Source organism: Octodon degus, unplaced genomic scaffold (assembly GCF_000260255.1).
Source record: "Octodon degus isolate 3935 unplaced genomic scaffold, OctDeg1.0 scaffold00080, whole genome shotgun sequence".
NCBI lineage: Eukaryota > Metazoa > Chordata > Mammalia > Rodentia > Octodontidae > Octodon > Octodon degus.
In genome coordinates, this window is record NW_004524656.1 from 7,217,888 (window position 1) to 7,239,331 (window position 21,444).

Consider the following 21,444-nt stretch of genomic DNA (forward strand, 5'->3'; position numbering starts at 1 on the left):
ATCCTTTATTGTAATAATTTTTTATTTAAGCACATGCTAGCTTTTGAGCATCCCTTGTGATAGTTAAATTATTCCTTGTTATAGTGTCAACCTGAGCAAGAAACACCCAACTGCACCGGCAGCATAGTTCCCGAGTGTGGCTGAAGGGATTTGCCAAAGACAGAAGACCCAGCCCAGGGCAGCTTGTCATTGAATGGTGTAAAGGAGAAAGAAAGAAGGAAAGATTGCTTCTGTTTTTTTCCCCGGAGCTCCAGTCTTCACCTTCCCCTTGGATGTCATCTTCAGCCTCCAGCCCACACCCTTAGGCCTCCTGATTTGGACTCACAAGGGACCCTAAGGTGAGCTCTGGGCCTTGGGCTGTGTCCTTTGGCTGTCCACCACACAAGCATTTTGCACTCTTTCACAACTGACTCTGGTAAGCCAATCTTGTAAATTTTTACGTTATTTGTTATATCTTGCATTGAATTCGTTTCCCTAGTAAGCACTGATACATCTCTCTCAGAGCTCTGGGCAGTCCTACGAGGTGACTATCCTGTGTGGCCCACTACCTGACAGGAGAAGAGTGGAGACTTCGCAAGAAGGTTATGTGACCTGCCTGGGGTTCTAGTTACAATAAATAATGGGTCCCCCAGCCACTCTACTGCTCCAACAATGATACAGAAGAAGGTGGCAACGCTCCGAGACTACACAGGCCTTGTCATTTTGCCTACGTCTCCAGGTCCCAAAAGGCTCAACCCGTGGACCCAGGTTGAGAAGGTGGGTGGCCAGAGTGTGTGGCCTGCCTGCGGTGGGTGGATCAGGAAGCACCGGCGATTTCCAAGGACAGCGATGCTTCAACAGCAAAGAGAATCTGTATAGGAGGAAGGCCCGGATGCAGGCAGGGGTGCTGTGGAGAACGCCCGCGGTATTTCCTGAACCCCCACCTTACAGGAGCTTTTTGAAGTGGTCACTCTAACGCGGGCTGTCTGGGAAAAGTCTCCTCGGTTCCAACTGCCACCTGAGTCCTCAGACCTGGATGCGGGCTCCTCCAGCCACCTCAAAAGGGAGGCAGAGGAAGTTTCTCCGGCAGGTTCCGAGTTTTGGGGGAAGGGAGATGGCCTAGGTTGGGAGTGGGTATAGGAGAGGGAGAACTGTGGGGTGTGTCTGTGAAAGGGGGCGCAGACCCCGCACTACCAGACCCGGAGGGTTAGGACAAGGGTCTGTGAAGCAGTCGCGGAGCATGGTGGGCGAGGGGTAGGGCAGGTTGCCCTCGGAAGCCCGTTCTCTGCGCCCGGAGAAACCGGCGGGGCTTAGGAGCCACGCGGCCAGAGGCGGCGGACGCGGGTTCCCGCTGCAGGCGCCCAGCCTCGGCGGCGGGCGCAGTGAGCACAGCGGGCACAGCAGGCGGGTGAGCAGGCACACCCCCACCGGCTGCAGTGGCGCCGCTGAGGACGCCGTCCCGGAGGGCGGAGTGGCTCCCGCGCCCGTGCTCCCCAAGCAAAGCCAAACAGTCCCCAGCAGCACCCCAAAGCTCCACCCCAGCGCCCCCACCCCCAAGCTGTGCTCCACCGAGGCCACTCCGCTGAGCTCGGGAGGCTGCGGGCAGCTGCGGGCCAGCCCTGCGGTGCAGATCGCAGCAGCCCTGTCCGTCTGGAGCGGGAGCGGGGTGCCCGCAGCGGACCCTGGCTCCGTCCGGGACCTCGAGCCGGGCGCCTTGGCCCGGCGGCCGCCGCCCCTCCTGCGGCTGGAGCGCGTCCAGGACTGAGGCGCAGCCTCGCAGCCGCGGCGCCCGCGTCCTCTCCCTCCCGGCTCGGCTCCGCCCCCTCCGCCTCCTCCGGCCCGCTCCCCCCTCGCCCTCCGCCCGCTCCCTCCGCGCTAACTTTCCCGAGCCCCAACCTCGGCGCAGAGCTCCAGGCAGCTGCGGGGCCGATTCCCGACCCCTGGCGGAGAGAGCGGCGGTGCCCAGTACCCTGTCCCCGAGCTCCGCAGAGAACAGGACGATGTCCGGGGCTGGGGACCGAGGCAAAGCCCTGGCGAGATGGCTGGGCACTGGGCTTTTGGGTAAGGCGGGCACAGTTCGGTCCCTTCTCTCGCCTCTCCCCCTCCCCCCAGGAGGAGGCACTTGAGAAGACGCGCGCCGTGGACCGGGTGGGTGTTGGAGCACTGCACGGGACGAGCGCGGTGCCCACCTCTTCCCGCCGGACCCTGGGCTGTGGCTGAGATTGTGTTCCCCGGGGACCATGCGCGTCCCTTCACCCCATCAGCCTGTCTTGAGATCAGTTCTTTTTTTTCTTTCTTTCTTTTTCTTTTTGCAGTCTCTGGCGCCTTGAGCTTCAGGCGTTTGGGGCTGCAGTGGAGGTCTCCGGAGTTTGAGTTGCCAGGCTCGGGCATGCGGGGGTGAGGGGGGAGGTCTGTGCCTCCTCGGGCTTAGGGGACGCCAGGTGGGTGCACGTGATTGCTAGGACGGTGTTTTCCACCCCTGCCCAGAGCTGGTTGCTTGTTTCGAAGGCATCAGACTTGCACCAGTGGGAGGGCCGGGGCCCAACGCCCTCCTGAGCCCTTTTCCCGCTCGCCTTCTTAATCCGCAGCCTTCTCCAGTGCCACTGCCCGGTCTCTGCAGCTCCACTCCAAATACCGGACGGGCTCTGCCATTCTGAAGGCAGCGTTTTAGGACGGGTCTTGTCTTCCTTCCAGTACAGATCCCACAGGGAAAACCTGTTTGGCTTACCCCTGCTCTTTTTTGGGGGGGTGACTATGAAGACAGAGGAGACATGGCCAGAGGACACGGAGGGAGCGGAGTATTATTAAAATCTATTAATATGCACATGATAGCCCTGAGCGTCAAACTCTGAGAGATTAGGGAATGATATTTATTAGTCCAGAATATAATCTCATAAATCAAAGCCAGACTTCAATGTAAGCCGACCCCATCGCTGGCACTTGTGCCTCTTCCTGTTTATGTTTGTCAGGTTTGGCTTTGGCAGCTTCCCCCACTGGACACATGGAAAAGGTGTTTGTGCTAAAAGCAGGGGGATGGTGGCCTCTGTGGGAAGCCCCTGCTGTTTCTGCACCTCTGAACCCTGTGCAGAGCTGTCCAGCTCTACCTGGAAGTGGAGGGGGCGGGAGCATTTCCTTACTTTGGAGCCACCCACCGTTTTGTCGTACAGCTAGACAGAAGCCTTGGACATAGATGTCTTGCAAGTTTCACGGTGACCCTAATGAAGTTGGCCTTTTAGGGCCAAGGCTCTTGTTCATGGAATGGACACAGTGCTGCTCTGTATGAATTCCCCATTATTGCCTCTCAGATCAGCCCTGGTCACCACTATGACCAGGGCCAGGTAAGGGGCCCCAAGGCATTGAAACTCATCCAGTTATTAAACTGCCCCACTTTATGCTGTGGGCTGTCTTGCATCCTGTGCTGTGTTGGCTGTTGGGGTGCCAGGCTGTGGGCTGTTGGAATATTCATAGAACTAGGTTTCTGTGGAAGCCTGGGAACTACGTGTGTATGCATGTGGGGGAGTGGGGCACAGTCTTGGTATGTTCATCCAGGTGCAAGCCCCCCCCCCACTGCTCCACTGAGTAGATGTGGGAGGGGCAGGGTCCTTGGGACAGGCTTGGATTACTCCCTGAATGTCCCTCAGGGAACTAGGACAGAGCAGAATGACCAGCAGGTGGGAGGCCATTGGTCCCCAGAACTGGTCCCACCTCTCAGCCCCTGCCTCTTTAGCATGCAGAAGGATAACAATATGGCTTCCTTTAAGGCTGTGCCTACAGAGCCACCATCGGAGCCCTCACAGAGGCCCTGTTCTGAGCTTGGACCAGAGGGGACATGCAGAGAGCACTGGATAGCCAGCTGGAGCTGTCCCCTGGAGCAGCAGAGCAGGCAGGGACTTAGAATCACAGCACAGAGCTCTCCTAAGGAGCAAGCCATGGTCCAGAGAGGGACAGCGCCTTATCCATGGTTCCATGGTTAACTGATGGCTAAGCGGGATGGGATCCAGGCTCTTGGGCTTCATCCCGCCAGGCTGCCTCCTGGTTTCCAGAAGTCTGGTGAGGAGGAAGGTCAACAGGAATTCTGCTTAGGGCCGGGGGGATGAGGCTCAGGGGCACAGAAGGGAAGGGTGCAGTCTCTGTGGAGGGGGCCAGGCCTGCCATTCTCACAGCTGGGAGGACTGTTTTAGGAGCAGTAAGTTCCCTTCTTACTGTATCAAACAGTCTCACAGACTACAGTGATTTCTGATAACCTGACAAGATGCCATTTGCTTAAACCAAGAAGCAATCTGAAGACCATATCATTGCAGTTGAGGATTACGGAGTTCCAGACTCTTCCTAAGCATGTAACTAGTAATATATCTGTTGCGCCCACCCCTGCCTTGTTCCCTGATTTGCTTAATTGCTGTGATCTGTGTTTAATTATCACTTGTGAGGATGTGGTGTTGCACAACCCTCTTTCCCTTGGTATGTATTTATTAAGAGCTTGTTTAATGGGAACACAATTAAGGAGAGGGTGTTCAATCCCACTCAGAAAAATAAAAATATGGGAAGGCTAAGCCAGGAGTTCCTGGAAATGGTGGAGAGGAAAGAAGTAAAGGGGGGTGTCAGGCTCGGATCTGGAAAGGAAGGTTCTCTTTCTGAATCTGGAGGTGAGGCGGGCCTTGGGGACAGAAAGAAGGCTGAGTCCCTTAGCCTTTATGGCTGTCCTGGCCAGCTCCTGGTGGGGTCAGCTCCATAGGTAGGCAGAGTCTCATGACCCCCATCCCTATGGCTGGGCCCTTAGAGGGTGCGAGGATGTCTGTATGAGCCTTGGATGGGCTGGCCTAACAAAGCCTGGGCTCAGAGGCCTGTAAGAGGAGGGACAGGCATATTGTTTGGACTTGTTTGCAAAGCTGGTGTCACTGTGCCTTGTCCCAGGGGCTTGCTTCATCCCCGCAAAGCTCCTGGGGGTGGGCAGGAAGCAGGCACGTTGCCTAGGGAGAGGGAGCTGAAATTTTTCCTTTGTCTCTGGGCCCAGAGGGCCCAACCCCGCCTCCTGTAGCCCCCAGGGCCTCCACCCCAGGAGGGCGCCTGTCCTGCTGCCCTCGGCCCACTTTCTACCTTCTAGCTCTAACTGAGCTTTCTAATTCCCCTGAGGCCAAAGTGCCTCAGCCAAATTTCCGCTTGCTGTGCTGCCATGCAGGCTGTGCCCTCAGAGCTAAACTTAGAGTGGGTGCCATCCTGCCCTCTTCTTCCCCTTGCCTTGGGGGGGGGTTGCAGCTGATCCCCGGATGTGGGAAAAGGTGGTGGAATGTTGTTGTCTGCCTGGTGCTGGCCTTGGACTCTAGGATGGCTGTTGTTTTAGCCCTGCTAGCATGAATATTTAATAACATTTGCAAGTACTGATTTTGGGGATTGCAATGGGGGCCTTTACACTGAGCTAAGGCCTCAGCATTTTATTTATTTATTTATTTATTTATTTATTTATTTAATTTTAGACAGAGTTTCACTAAATTGCCCAGGCTGGGGTCCAACTTGTGATTCTCCAGCCTCAGCCTCCCAGAATGCAGAGATTGCAGGGGTGTACCGCTAGGCCCAGTGAATGCTTTTGTACTTTGAGCAAATATGAGAACCCTAAGTCTATATGTAGACAAGCCCTGGAATCCAGATGACAGCGGTAGGGGGTTAGGTGTCAGAAGATGACAAGGAATGGCTGCTGAGTGGCTCAGCAGTGAAGAAAGACAAAGGTGTGGGTCCAGGACCTAGTTCCACAGGCCCATGACGGGGGCAGTGGTGGTGGACAGTGTCTTTTCATTATGCTCACAATGTCAAAAGAGGGGCTGCCTGGCTTTACCCCCAGACACACATGCACACGTTGACATTCTAAAGCACTGAGTTTAGGACCAAGCAAAGTAAGTCCCTTGCTTCAGGGAAATAGCTCTGTGGAAACACTCCAAGATGTGGTACAGGGCAGAAGTATAAATCGATATGTGAGTGGCCTGGAGATGTTCCTGGCTGACACTGGTCATTAAAGGAAGGTTTGTATTCAAGTCTGAGGTGGGCACAGCCCTGTTCCCCCTTTCAAATACCATTCTCCTCTGCTGGCAGGGTCCCACTCACCAAAGCCCTTTTGTGTTTACAGTCTCACATTTTGGCTTCCTTATGGTCTCAGCAGCTAGGGAAGTCTAGAGCTACCCCGGGATGGCCTAGGGCTGCACATGGGATGTAGCCCCTCTGACTTGTCCAAGGTCAGGAGGCAAAGCGGGGCCTGCCTGGTGCTGCTGACCAGTCCTCTCAGGATCTGGCTGTCCTGCTGAGCAGCCTGCAGCAGTGTCTGGCTGCTCTTGCTCCTGCCTCTCCCTGCAGCACGGCCTCACAGATGAGATGGGGTGTGGGAGGCAGGCACCCAGGCTTTCCTGGATTTGCTGACACCAGGCTGGGAGGGCTGTGTGGTGCAGAAGCCAGGCTTGTCCACCTGCTCTGGTGCCTTAACCTGCGCAGGGCTGTGGACTCAGGAAGTAATTTCTGCAATTTTCTTTATCTCCTCCAGGCTATGGGGGAAATGACAATCTTTTGCTCAGAGAGTTCTGAGTGCATAGGAGTTAAGTCATCCACATCAGGCAGAAAGGCACAATGCTGTGAGCTAGACCTTTAAAAAATACCATTGTCTGTCCTGGCCCCTCTCCATTTAAAGAAACCGTCTTTCCCTTTTGATGTGCCTTTTGAACAGCTTATGTGGCTGGGGCTGACTAGGGCTTGGGAGTGCAAACTTGGCCCCTGAAATCTTCTCCAGGACCCTAGTTCCTGGGCCAGGGTGAAAATGAGCATCGAAGCCACAGCCGCTGCATTCCCTGGAGCCCTGCAGAAGCCCCTCTTCTGGATTGCCTCCCTGTCCACCTCCTGACCCCAGAGCGGTGGCCTGTGGGGGTTTTGGGATGAATGAGGAGCAGAGCTGGGGCTTCTCACCCGAAGGGCATCCTCCTGCTGGCCCCAGGCTGAAGAGGAGTGCTGTGTCTGTCTGGCTCCTGCCTCTAGGCCCCAGGGAGAAGGGAGGGCTCAGGAGGGCAGAAGCAAAGGTGAATGGGGAGCTGCAAGGTGCACTAAGTCCTGAAAGAATATATAACTCAGTGGCATGAGTGCCTGTCTAGCAGACACAAGGGCCTGAGTTTGATTCCCATACCAAATAATATAAAAAAGAAATGTTCTCTTGGAGAGGTGAAAAGCCACATCTTCTGAATACTGTGTACATATTTGTCAGGTATACAACCTTAGTAAATCTCTCTCTCTCTCTCTCTCTCTCTCTCTCTCTCTCTCTCTCTCTCTCTCTGGGGTCTTGCTATGTAGTTTAGGCTGGCCTTGAGCTTACTTCCAGTTCCAGTTCATTTTGTAGCCCAGGCTGGATTTGAACTTGCAATGATCCTCCTGCCTCAGCCTCCCGAGGGCTGGGATTACAGGTGTGCACCAGCTTGCCCAGCTGTAAATTAATCTATTTGAGCCCATTTCTTCACTTGTATATTGGGAATATAAACAACAGCTATGTTGTAGGGTTATTATAAGGATTAAATGAGGCATATAAAAATGCCTGTCCTATAAATAGTAAGTGTGCAGTTTCACACTGGCCCCCGGGGAAGCCAGGCAACCTTTTTGAGCTACAATTTTATCATCTTTAAAATGAAAAAAAAAAAAAATCGTACCTACCTTTCAGCATCCTAACGAAAGTTGGAATTAATATGTCCTTTAATACAGGATTTCTTTCTTTCTTTCTTTCTTTCTTTCTTTCTTTCTTTCTTTCTTTCTTTCTTTCTTCCTTCCTTCCTTCCTTCCTTCCTTCCTTCCTTTCTTTCTTTCTTTCTTTTTTGTGGAACGGGGGATTAAACTCAGGCCCTTGTGCTTGCCAGGCAAGCGCTTATTCTACTGAGCTATCTCCCTGGCCCCTAATACAGTGTTTCTTAAGATGAGGTCCCTGCCCAGGTTTTTTTCTGAGATGCCACCTATCTGGCATCAAGAAACACTTCCTGAATCAGTGGCTCCAGGGAGTGGGCCCAGTTGCCTGCCTGTGTCTTTCAGGCCATTTTGATGCCCTTTCATGTTTGAAAGCCACACAGCTCTGCAGCAATTCCTGGCATGCTGGAACTGACCAAAAAACGAGAGCCAAATGTGACATTTTTTTTTTTTTTGGACACTGAGGTCTGGCTGTGTTGCCCATGCTGGTCTCAAATTCTTGGGCTCAAGTGATCTCCCATCTTAGCTTTCTGAGCAACTGAGACGACAAGTATGGTACACGTCACCATATGTGGCTAAAGGAGGGCTCAGTGTGTTAACTTTTCAGGAGCCCTGGGGGCAGAGTTGACTCTGGGGATGTAAAGAGACATTTGCTTGCCTTGGTACCACTGGACGTGGGAAATAACTCTCACTGAGTTTAGGAAAGTTATCTAACTCCACCTTTCAAAAGGATTTTTTTTTAAATAAAAAATTATTTATTGGATATAGGGTCTCACTACACAGTTCAGACTGGTAGTGATCCTCCTGTCACAGTCTTGTATCTGGGACTGAACTCAGGTCCTTGTGCTTGCCAAGCAGGCACTTTGAGCGCTGAGCTATCTCCCCAGTCTTCATGGATTTAAGACGGGTGTGAGGATGAAATGTGCCAGGCCCGTAGTAATAGCTGCTGTTATGGACAGTGGCGGGGGTCACGCCACGAATGAGTTACTGGATCATGGGGTTGATTCCTGAGCGGGAGTGGGGCGGGTGGGCTGCGAGCACTCCAGTTCACCTCCAAAATCAAAAAACACTCCACACAAACGAGGGGCCCGCCGCCTAGTTGCGGGGCTGCTCCTGGGGGCTCCTCGGAGCTCCTTCCCAGTCTTTCAGAAAGCCTTGCTAGGAAGCACCAAACATCTGATCATCTCCTGGGGGTAAGAAAGGAGGACACTAAGTTAGACACCCGAGAGGCTGGAAGAAGAGGCTCTTTTCCCCTAGTGGCAAGGAGAGCAAAGCGCCCATTAGGGACCCTCTTCCCCCAACGACCTTGAGGCGGCGCGTTTCCTTGAGGAATGCGACAGCAGAGACCCGGCCAGGTTCGGGTGGAGGACGCAGGAGGCGGGGCCTCGGCGGCGCCCCCCGGGCTGTGCTCTGCGGATCCGCGCTGGGAGCCGCCGGGGCAAAGCTGCGCTTCCAGGCTGAGCGGCGGCGGAGTGTGCCGGGAGGCCGGGCTCCTCGGATCTGGAGGGCACGGCGGTTCTGCAAGCGAGCCTTCCAGTCCGTTCCGCATCCACCTCCGCGGCGCGTCTCTGCCTTTTCCTTTTTTCTCCCCATTTCCGTGCTTGCTCGGGCTACGAGCTCCAGGCTGTGTCCAAGCCCAGCCCTGATTCCATCCTGGCCAGGTCCGTCTTCCTCCAGTCAGGATCTCCTTGGGTGGCCGGGAGACGCTGGACTCTGATGGCCAAGTTAAGTCCAGCCCGAGGCGTCCCTCTGCTGCTCTGCTCCTCTGGCCAGGCGCGGAGACAAACGCGCTGCGGTGGGAGGATAGCGGCAGCTGAGCCTCCTCTTCCCCCAGGGTCGCCGCCCCTCCCACCCCTCACGTTGCAGCACCCGGAGGCGGCCCAGTTCAAGGGGAAATTCCCACGCACTCAGAAGGGCGCCCTCCTTGATCGCCCTGGGTACACTCTGGAACAGGTTCCAGGTGGGGGGCGGGGCGGGGACGCGGATTCTTGGCCTAACGACAGGATCTTGCTTCTCTTGGGTTGGGGTGACCCCTGGTGGTCATCTGGAGTGTCACAAGGGCAACTGAGGAGTCTGGAATTTAATCCTGCTCCATGGGGAGAGATGGAGAATTACAGCGGAGTGGCCCAGGGGGTGTCAAGCGAAATGAAAAGAACGATCCCCCTGAAGTTGACACTGAGGGTGACAGCGGCCTCCCTGCCCGGCCAAGTGGTTCTGCAGCCTGGAGAGTCCCGTGAAATTTTAAGAGTGGCCGTGCCCCTTACACAGGTCTCTTCCTGCTTCCCATGTCCTTGTCGTTGGAGGTGTCTGTGGGGAAGGCCACCACCATCTACGCTGTCAACGGCACTGAGATTCTGCTGCCCTGTACCTTCTCTAGTTGCTTTGGCTTCGAGGACCTCCACTTCTGGTGGTCCTACAATAACAGTGACACTTCCAGAATTGTAAGTTGTGGCGTGGGGTCTGGGTCTCCCAGATCCACTCTCCCTTCTCTGTCCCTTTCCCATGCATGCCTCCCATCCATCCCTTCTGAGTCCCCCACCTTTTTGTTGTTGTTGTTGTTCTTTTTTTTTTTTTTGAGACAGGGTCTCACTATGCAGTCCAGGTTGGCCTTGAGCTCACCTTGTAGCCCAGGCTGGTCTCAAACCTGTAATGATCCTCCTTCCTCAGCCTCCCAAGTGCTGGAGTTACAGGTGTGCACTACCATGCCTGGTTGTGAGCCCCTTTGTGATGGGCCCCAGAACTCACCTTTTGGTGTCCTATCTCCCAGTATTCCTTCCAGACAGACTTTGAGTGGGAGGAATCTTAGATAGTGTTGCCAGAACTTGGGGCTGCTGGAGTTCTTGGCTAGGTCCTCTATCTTAGCAAATAACCGGGAACATTGTAATCTTAGCTCTTGGGAGGCTGAGTGAAGAGCATCACCATGAATTTGAGGCCAGCCTGCACAACAGAGCCAGACCTTGTCTCCAACAAACAAGCGAACAAACCAGGAACTTGGAATGACTGTGTGAAAACTAATAGCTTAGTGGAATAATAGTGGAATAAACAAGAGTGAGAAAGATCACTGGGTGGGTTGGAGACAGAGTGAGGAGACTGAGAATGAGGCAAGGGTAGGGACTGGATTCAGAAGAAGGAGACAGGAAGAAGGGGAAGAACAGGGTGGCTGCCAGAGCAGCAGCAGGTAGGGCGGGGTGGGGTAGAATCAGCCAACAAGTGCAAGCCGAGGTGCCTGCAGCCCAGCAGGCGTCTGCACACAGGGGGCACAGAGAAGCCCAAGCTCTGCTTGGAGTTAAATGCAGACCTCTTAGGATGCTGACGGACAGAGCTGTGGCCCTGAGCCAGGCCTAGGTGGGGGGCTAGAATTAAGCCAGAGAGGGCACATGGAGTCAGATATGCTGGGCAGGAGGGGCAGAGGGAAGCCCATGTGGTGTTTGCAGGTCATCTTGGAAAAGGCTTTATGAAGAGAGTGGTAAGAAGAGAGGGAGACCTTAAGAGAGGAACTGAGTACGATTCAGGTTAGACAGGTGGAGCTCTTGACACCAGCAGAGGAGGTCCATGGGGGCCCAGCCCCTCTCCCTGCAGGCTCTTCCTGGACCTTGACAGGACAGGTGCCCCTGGAGGGGCTGGAGCGATGTCATGGCTTGTGACCCTCTCATCCTTTCCTACCTATCTCCCAGCTCATAGATGGGACTGTGAAGAATGAGAAGTCTGATCCCAAGCTGAAGTTAAAAGACGATGACCGAATCACTCTGGTGGGCACCACGAAGGAGAAGCAGAACAATATATCAATCCTGCTGAGGGACCTGGAGTTCAGTGACTCGGGGAAATACACCTGTCATGTGAAGAACCCCAAGGAGAAGGACCTCGAGCACCAGGCTACCATCATCCTCCAAGTCGTTGATAAACGTACGCATGGGGACCAGAACTGGGCAGTAGCACGGGAAGGACCTGGGGGCACCACCATACCAGCACTTTCTTTTGCTTTACACTTTCAAGAGTTATTGGAATTATACCTGGGAGCCAGAAGAATTCAGTTGGAGCATATTTACTGTTGAGTAGCTTGTGAAGTACACAGCCTCTCTGAACCTTGTTTGCCAGGACTGTGAAATGGGATGGTGGGTGCATTCTTTTAGGGTTGTTGTAAGGGTCAGAGGAGCGAGCTGGGAGCAGGTGGTAGCCAACCAAGCTCTCTCTGAGTATATCAGTCATTGCTACAGTTTGTATTTTATGTCTGAATGTTAAATGTCATGCAAACAAGCTCTATGAATGACGCGGTGTTCTTGCTTGAGGAGTGGCTGTTTCAGTGTAGCACAGAAGACACACACAGGTGACTGTACTCAATATACCTATGTTAGTAGAGCAAGCAGAAAGGGAGATGGAATGAGACATCGTCCCTCCCTTCTGGGAGCTTGTCTCCTACTTGGGGTTTGCAGTGTGACTCAGTAGGCCAGTTAGGGCGCCTGTGATAAAGAGCCAGCTGGTCATGTGACCCCCAGAGAAGCAGAGGAGGATAAGCAGGGTAGGAAAAGTTAGGTTGCGCTTTGTGGTGGGCAGGGTGGGCATGGATTCCGGAAGGCTGAGGCAGTACAGGAACCCAGGAAGAGGGTGGGGGAGCTGCTCAAGGATCTGGCTTCTGCTGCCTTTGGTGTGGGTGGCACAGAGTGCCTGGAGAGGATGGCATTGGGAGTTCAGTTTTGGTGGTGCTAGAGCCAGGTTGTTTTGAGCCTGAAGTCATCTAAGTCATGCTGAATATGGTGTCACCTCTTCCTGTCTGTCTGGGTTCCTACCATTCACAATGCTCAGCCTTTGGAGGAGGAGAAGGGAAGGGAGAATATTGGTGGTGTTTTGGGGAGCCAGGGACTGAGTTAGATGCCCTCCCTCACCTGATTCCTCTGCTCGCCATAAAATTCCTTCAAGCTCTTCTTTCCATTGTAGAGTTATTCATCTACCTAATCAACATGTGCCTACAGAGTGGGCAGATACTGCTCTAGGTGTGAGGGTGCAGGGTGAACCAGACAGGCACATTCCTGCTGGGGGAGCTCATTCTCCTCCTTTTCTAGTCAATGAGGAACTCATTTTTAAGAAGACTCCTGTAATATCAGCACTCAGGAGGCTGAGGCAGGAGGATTTTGAAGTTGAGGCCAGCCTGGGCTATATAGCGAGTCCCTATCTCAGGGAACCAAAACCCAGACCTGTTGCCAGATTACATTGTGTGAGAGAACATGGGTACTATTGTGGGAAAAAAAATAAAGCAGCAAAGGAAGGTAGTTGTTTGCAGGGTGGTCAGGGAAGGTTTCACTGGAAAAAGCAACATCGGAAGGAGGTAGGACAGAGAGCTAGGAGGAGCTCTTGCCTCTCCTTTCCTGAAGATGTCTTTTGCATAGAGAGAGGCGCTGCAGTGTGCATGTGTAATCTGAGGGCCAAGGGGTGGCCCAAGCCCGGTTGATGTGAACTCTGATTCTGATTTATTTGTGAGCTTACATGTGAGTGAGAGGCTATGTGTGGGGCTTCGTGGGACCCAGCCTAGTGGGTGCCCCGTTCCATCCCCCTGCCCGGCAGTCTTTGTGTTATTCCAGTGCTGCTCCAGGTGACCTCTGCTCTCCTCTCCCCACTTCTCCTGCCTTCTCTGTCCACACAGTGGAGAAAGTGGACAATACGGTGACACTCATCATCCTGAGTGTGGTGGGCGGGGTCATCGGCCTCCTGGTCTTCATTCTGCTGCTGAAGAAGTTCATTGCCTTCATCCTCAAGAAGACACGTGAGAAGAAGTGAGTCGAGCCCCTTGCACACCCCCTTGCACACCCCGTGGATCCCCTTGCAATCCCATGTTGCAGTTGGATGGGCCAGTGATAGCTCCTTGGGAAAGAACTGCCACGCCTGCCCCAGCGGTGCCTGTGTTCTCTCCTAGGGCATGGCAGTCTCCCGGGCACCTGCTAGGTTATTTTTTGCACCTTTCTTAGGATCATGGAAGCAGGGAGAACCACTGGGTGCTTTTTAGAATTAGATGGAGGGAAGGAAGAGGCTCACCAGCACCTCATTTCTAGCTGCACTGCCTGTGCACCTGCCAGCCCACCGCTCCTCACCCTATGGTCCCTCAGCCAGTAGCCTCACCCCTGCCCTCGGTCCATCCTGTCTTCCTAATCCCACCACTGTCTCTATTCTCATGTAGCTGGGTCCCCATCGCTCAGCCCCTCTCCTAAGCTCCCTCCCTCTCCTTTCCTCCCTGTATGAAGCTATTGAGTGCCCTGATTTCATTTGGAACCTGAGCACAGCCCCCTTGCTCTTCCTTCCCACCCCACTGGCCTCTCTCTTTGCATTGGTACCCCCTGTTTTAAGGACTGAGCAAAGTACTCAGGAAGCTTTAAAAAAATTAAAGAAAATATGAGTCCATGTACAGAAATTCTAAAATGGGAAGATCCTTCTAGGGAGACAGAAGTCTCTTACTGTGAAATTTGGAAAATTCAAATGCAGAGATAAAAGTAAAGTGAAGCAAAAGGCTGTCACGGCCTCCCAGGAAGCCCAGGGCAGAGAGTGGTGGGAAAGGCAAAGGCAAGGCTTGTGGTGATGGGCTTGCTTAGGAGGCTGAAGGACCTGTTCATCTCTTAGCACCACACAAAGTAACCACCTATAAGGGAAGGAGAAGAAAGATGGATGGTACAGAGCGTGCAAGTCCCAGGTCCAGAGTTTCCAGAACAGTCCCTATCTCAGGGAACCAAAAGTGTTGGGAAGGCTTCAAAGCAGCAGGCAGTGAATCTTACAAAGCCAGGGAAAGACAGGAGATGAGGCCGCTGACAGCTTGGGGTTGTGAAGAAGAGAACTGCTCTGCTCCTGCTTGTTGCCTCTGCCCTGAGGAGAGAGCAGATGGGAAGGGCAGAAACACCCCCTTGAGAAGGGAGGGAAGCTGAAGACAAGGAGGGGAGCCTCGGGGGCAGCTCCAGCGCAGCAAGCAGGAGGGCCCCAGCCCCAGGGCAGAGAGGAGGAACCCTAGAGGGCGTGGTCTGCCTGCACTGTGGCCAGAGGCTGGGAGCCGGGTGGCCTTGTTGATAGGGACAGAGCTTGCCTCCCAGCTGGTACAAGATAGAGCTAGGCTTTGAGCTCTGACTTACTTGGCTTCAACCCTAAAACTATTCCTACCATAGCCTGTCGACTTCTTGGGCAAATCCAGAGTTCATTCACTGATTCACTTATTTGGTGGCTATTTTTGAGGTTCTGTGCCCAAGGTACTGTGCCAGGTGCTGACCAGGCTTTGCTTTTAATAACCAGTCCTACTGGCAGTGTGAGCAAAGCCAGAGGGTAAGTTTTTTAACATATAGTTTTACAGCAGCGACCCTTTGGGGCTACAGGGCCTGCTGGGCTGGCAGTGCTGGGTTCATTAAAGGAATAGTTGCCTAATGAGAACCCTGAGTTCTGTCCCCAGCACCACAAAACAAAATGCAAACCAAAAGCGATGGAAAAGAAAAAAGGCACACTAAATGTTTTCTGGCTAGGATGCTGGTAGACCAGATGGCCACAGATAATAATCTCTGTCACTTTCTCTTAATAACTGTCTCCATTGCTTTCTCCTTGCTGAAGCGTGGTACCCTGCCACACACAACACTTGAGACCCACAATTTAAGTGAAGAAAGGTGTACTTTGGTACACAGTTGCTAGAGGCTCCAGCCCTTAGGCAGGTGACATGGCAGAGGAGGAACAGCTCACAGAATGATGGTGGGAAGAAGAAAGAGACCAAGAGAGGAGATGGAGGTAGACCCTTCCAGGCGCACCCCCAGTGACTGCCTTGTCCCTCAGGCTTCACCTCCTAATGCCATGTTAGCATAAGTGCATCAGTGAGCTGATCCACTGGTAGGTGTCACACACCCCTGATCCAGTCACTCTCCGGAGCCCTGCCCCACGAGGCTGTGGGGTGACATCCTGATACAAACCACAACAATAACTCTTCCTGGCATTTACTGAGAGCCCACCGTGCTTTCAGTGCTCCACCTGGCATTTTTGTACAATGTTTCCATTTCTGTTTTACAGTGGAACAATGAGAGACTCAGTACGGTTGAAGGCTAGTAAATGACATAGCTAGGATTTGAACTCTGGCTCATTTGGTTTCATCCCTAAGACCACTGGCACCAAGTCCTATGGACCCCCTGGACATAGCCAGTAGAGTTATTCATTGATTCAGTGTGCAAAGCCCTATGCCAGATGCTATGGGACAAGCTGAAAGGCATAAGAGTCTGCCCCTCAGTAGAGGAGACACAATGTGTACCCTAATCGGCGTAGTGCCAGAGCTCAGTCCCTGCAAAAGGGCATGCATGATTAAGTGCTGCTCCAGAGTTCAGAGGTGATATTGGGGTCTTCTGGGTACTCTTGGTGGGTGTGACTTCATCGCTGAGGAGAGGGATAGGGCAGTGTTCTTGGCAGAGGAGGCTGAGGGCGAGGCAGAGGGTCCAGGCAGTGGGCATGTGGAGAACAAAGCCTATATGTTACAGTGGGTGTGTGGAGACAGGAGGAAAACCGGGAAGGCGCTGGGCACAGACCCGTGGGGCTACGTGCTCCAGGCTGCATGTGGTTTTCCATCTGGCTAAAAGGAGCCTGCGGGGACTTGCAGGGCCCTGGCATGACCAGCAAGTCTGCCATGGGGGCACAGGATCTAGGTGGGGAGAGGCTGGGACAGGGGACAGGCCCCATGGAAACCTGAGGGTGTCCCTTGAGCATCGTGAGAAGCCCACATGACAGCAAAAAGCAGGAGGCCCAGCCTGTGCCCTGCTGTGGAGCAGGAGAAGCTAAATAGGAGCCCAGGCAGCTGGGGCAGTCAAGGTGGAGCAGTCCCACGTCGCTCCTTCCTCTGTCTCTGCCCTGTCTCACCACTGTTTGCCCAGATGTGCCACCTTGATGCCAGATGTGCTGTTTGCTCTCCCTTATGGCCCTCTCTCTCCCAGCTCTGGCCAGCCAGGCCCAGTGGGGAGGAGCTGTGCCACCTCAGCATACTCCTTGCTGGCCTGCACCTTCCCCCTAGGTGGCACAGCCTGGATCGGGCCTCTGGGAATTGTGCCCAGTGCCCCTTGGCTTCTGCTGTTTGAGACAACCAGGTGATGGCTAAGCCTTAGCAAGTCTTTTCTCCAAGCTAGCACCTTCTAAATGCCCTTGCTGCTCATAGCAGCCCCATGAAGAAGGTGTCATGGTTATGTCTATTTTATAGCTGAGGAACCTGAGGTATAGAAATGGTAGCAGACTTGGTCTTCTGCTACCTTTGCTCTTAGAAGGCGGGGGAGTGGGTTCCGGGCTGGATCACATCTCTCTCCCCTGTTCATCCCTTATGTTCCTCACCCATGTCTGTCTTTCTTTCTTCCTCTCTAGGAAAGAGTGTCTTGTGAGTTCCTCAGGGAATGACAACACAGAGAACGGCTTGCCAGGCTCTAAGGCAGAAGAGAAGCCACCCACCAAAGTGTGAGGCCCTGCTTTGGGCCAGGCAGCACAGGGAGCCTCGCTTTCTGCCCATGACACTGATGCTTGAGCCCTGTCTGTAGAATCCATGTGCCTGAGACATCTTCTGCTTGGCTCGAACTGTAGTCTTTCTGGGCAGGGAGAAACTGGGGTCCTGTCTGGCCGGCCCCACCCCCCTCTCCAGCTAGGACTTCCCAGGGACAAGGGCTGACCAGGGGATGGGGCCTATGGGGGTCAGAGAGAGAAAGGAGGGTTTGAGATGGTGTTGAGGGGCTGGTTCCCCAACACCTGGAAAGTAGAGTTTGCTTAGGCTCCCCATCCTGAGTGAGCCCAGCCTTGGTTTTCCTTCTGTTTTATCTGCAAGAGGGACTTTGGGGGTCAGTGGGGATTGCTCAACAAGCTGGACCCTGGAGCTGCATGAAGGAAGAGCCTTATGTGGGGAAGGAAATTTCTTTGGTGGTGAGAAGTGTGTTAGAAGGTCCAGGAGAAGACTTGGGGCAGGAGGGCAGGAGGGGCAATACAGTAGGTGGCAAGCTGGGCTTTGTAAGACAACTGGTATACCATAGTCCCTCAAATGAGGCCTCTACCTTGTCGCATCTCCCTGCCTCCTTCTCTGAGTTCCTAAGCCATCCTTCCCAGGTAGGCCTGGCTGCCTTGGTTTTGAGAGATCCCTGCCCACCATGTCAACCCTTCTGCCTCTGGGTTGCTGAGGGGCTCATGGAGGGGCCCCTCGATCCTTTATGGATCCCCGGGGTGCCGCCTATGGCTTTCCTAGGATTTCATCTTGGGGAGTGGGACCGCAGAGGTGGGTATACCAGCATGCTCACCCCATGCCTCCAGTGCTGGAAGTCCTTGTACTTGACCTTGCAGGCCCATTGACATTCAGTCCACTCCTGAGTTTGGCTTCTCTGCTCTTCCTCTTCCCTTGAAACACCAGGGGGTGTCATCTTGTTGGAGGGATTGCAGCCTCTTCATTCCCATTCCCCACCCCCTGCTCCCATTGGCTTGTTCTTCTGGTGCCCCTCTACCACACCTTTGCCCCTGCACCTGGGGTCATGTGTCCCCCAGCCCTGGGTTTGCCTTTGCCTCAGGGACCGTCTTTCTTAGATGAGAGAGCCCTCAGGTTTTCTAGCTGCTTCCTGCTCAGCAGGCTCCCCTTTGTTATTCTGGGTTTTTGGAGGAGCAGGGAGAAGGGACCCACATTTTTCCTGTGCTTGCTGCAGACCTGGTTTGTACACCCCTTGAGTGTGGGGCTAGACCGTGCCTTAGCTCCTTTAGTCCCAGCTTGAGTCTCTCCCTCCATTTCCAACCCATCATCCCTGACCTAACTGTGCAATGTGATGTGGCAGGGGTTCCCCAGCCATCCCCTTCCCAAGGTTGTGGAGGAGGCCATGGAGTTGTGTTATTGACAGCTCCTTGGCCAGGGACTGAGACTAGGAGTGAGAAGACTCTGCCAAGTGCTTCCATCTGGGACCCTGACAGGGAGGTGTGAGAGTGTTGGAAGTGGGGCCTCCTGATGGGTCTAATTATGTGGGTCTGCGTGGCATGGATGTAGGAGATGCGGTGACCCAGTGTCTACTGTCTGCTCTGTGCCTCGTGTCCTTATAGGATTTCCTACAGGACATTGTCCCCTGAGAACCAAGGATGGATGGAGAGGAAAAGCCTCCTTTTCCAGAGGGTGGGGGGCTGCTACCCTCTGCATCCAGATGCAGCTTCCCCTTCTCTAAGGATGGAAGTTGGGGGAGTCTGAGGAACAGCAACATCTGCGTGTCGTCATGGCTGAGGCTATGTTCCCTGCTCAAGTTGGTGGGCTCGCAAATCCCTTCTCCAGTCTGCCCCCTCCCCTCCTGCTCTTCATCCCAAATCTATCCTGGGCTGGAGTTCAGATTTCCTTGGCTTTGGGAGCAGAAAAACCAGAGCCCCCAGCCATTCGGAGACCTTGTAGCTGCCTTTATGCAAACCTGCTTTCCTTTCCCTTCTCCCTGTCAACAGTTGCAGAGACAGAGAGCTGCAGGGCTCCTCTTACTCTAGCGAGCACTCCCCAAGGACTCCCTCCTTACAGAGGAAGGGCGTTATCCTCTTCTCTTCCTCACTGGGAAGAGGTGGGCCATGCAGCATCTCTGGGCTCAGCTTTTGCCATCCAGCCAAAGGGTATACTAATACTTACCTACCTCACCTGGCTGTCGTGAGGCTTGGCGAGTTTATTTCTTTTTCTTTTTTTTAAATTTTGGCTTGGAAAAGAATCTAGGAAGCAGGGTTTATAGTTGAAGAGATTGTTCCCAGTTGGCTGGATCCTCATCTCTGTATCTTATCCTTCCAGAACACATACACGCATGCACGCATGCACTTCCTGTGTTTCCTTTTTGGAATTCCTTAGTCTTTGCAACGTTAAAACTCTTGACTCCAACTCATGCTTACAGCTTCTTGTTCACGGCTCTTGTTTGGAGGTTTTCAGAAGAGGTGATTTGAACTGCACAGGGGGTAGTTTTGGCTGTTATGATGCCTTTAGCTTTAGTGTGTGGAAACTAAGAGTAGGGAACTTGGTTCTCACAACCAAGAATGTCCTGCCCGATGCCAGCATCATGGAAAACTGTTGGCAAGGATTTGCAATGGGTTGTATAATTGACAAAGCCATTTCCCCCAAGCAGACTCTTTGAGGATGCCAGTCTTTGCTGGCAGTCTCCAACATGGGGAGGAAGTTCTGAGAGTTGTTGGACTCAGGAGGGCCAATTCTAGGGTTGATCGTGGGAGCTGAGCACACATAGCTGCCCTGAGAATGACACCAGTGAGACCAAGGACAAAGTTCAGAGCCCCTCGTTCTTGACCTCAAAGTAGAATGTCTGTGTTTGAGGTTGAGGATTTCTCCCTCTGTAGGAACTGAGCAGCAGGCAGCCAGAATGAACCTGTAATGCTAGAGGCCTCGGGGAGGGACTGATGGGGCGGAGACTTTCTTTTCATCTGGCTGGCCAATCCTCGTGGAGCCAGGGGTATGAGGGGCATGAAGAGGTGAGCATGTGCTGTGTGGAGCTGTGTGGTGTGTGCCTGTGGACACGCGTGCCAGGTGCAGGGCTGTGACTGTGCAGTGCGGCTTTCATGATGGGGAGAGGCACATCTCAGGAGCCATCTTCCCTGGCTTGAACCATAGAGTGAGGGAGGACAAGAGACAGAGCGGAAGGCAGGCCATGTTACAGGATCCATCTCACCATTATAGACAGCTACCATTGGAGGGCTGGGGAGAGAAAGTGCCATGAGGTGGGACTTCTGGGGAAAGTCCCGTAGCTTGCCTCACCTTGCTTTGTCCCAGGTTGGAGTCCCTGCCTTCCCACCTCCTACCTGATATGCAATGCTTTTCATTATCTTATATATGGTTTAGCCCTCTGGCTTGGACGACATATCTGTAGTCAATTTTCCTGTATAACTATTAGATCAATGATATAGTGATGGGCCTTAGGGGGCCTCAGGTCTTTGGGTGCCTCTGGGAGGTACAGATGTGCACACACCTAGCAGTGACCTATATTCAAGCACAGAATGGATGTGAGCAAACTATCTTGCCTCTACAACATGTTTTGCATTGTAGAATTATATTTAGCTTGCTATGGATGAAATAAAAATTATGTTTAATAATTTGGGGCTTGGGTTTTCTTTTTGGATAAGTGGGAATTGGGTGGCAGCCATATAGCTGGTAGTGAGTTCCTGCCAGCTATAACTGGGACAAATTTACCTTCTCTGACCCTGAATATGCTTGTGTCTAAAACATTTCTTGCAAGATACACATGTAAAATGCCTAGGAATTTCTGGCATACTCACTGGCTTTCGATTGTTTTAGTTTTGCTATGTTCTCTGGAGAAGCTGGAAAGGTAGCTGTTTAGTATTAGAATCAATGCCAGGGTCTTCCATGTATTCATGACCCTTTGCAATGGCTCCAGTACCACTGAATGCCATCCCACTCCCTCCTCCAAGCTCTCTCCATCTCCCTCTTTTTCAGCTTAGCTTTTATATCCAGGAAAAATCTGCTTCAAATGAATGCCTGATTCGAGAAAGGGGTTTCCAACTGCTAGGGATTCCAGGCTGGAAGGATTTGATGACTATATCCCATGACCTCCCACCCTCACAGATGCCTGAAACTGCAGAGAACATTGAACCGTATGTCTTCTATGCCTTCTCCTCTATGCAACACATATGACAAGTTTAACATGTAAGATTGGCAAGAGATTAATGGAGAGACCCAGTCCTAGCCCAGGTCCGGTGAGTGTGCGGAGAGCTTCCTGCTACCCTGCGCCGGCGGGACCAGTCCCAGCCCAGGCGCAGAGTGGGCCAGACCCTCTCCCAGCCCCTTGGGCC

At 53.3% G+C, this 21,444-nt stretch overlaps 1 protein-coding gene across 1 annotated transcript; it reads left to right on the forward strand.

Moving 5' to 3' along the window:
* Nucleotides 1-1,844: 1,844 nt before the first annotated feature.
* On the forward strand, nt 1,845-20,727 carry Scn4b (sodium voltage-gated channel beta subunit 4). The gene is made up of 5 exons (XM_004636458.2): nt 1,845-2,040; nt 9,943-10,115; nt 11,349-11,577; nt 13,310-13,439; nt 17,017-20,727. The coding sequence occupies exons 1-5, from the start codon at nt 1,980-1,982 to the stop codon at nt 17,108-17,110; spliced, it is 687 nt and encodes a 228-aa protein (XP_004636515.1). The 5' UTR covers nt 1,845-1,979; the 3' UTR covers nt 17,111-20,727.
* Nucleotides 20,728-21,444: the final 717 nt, after the last annotated feature.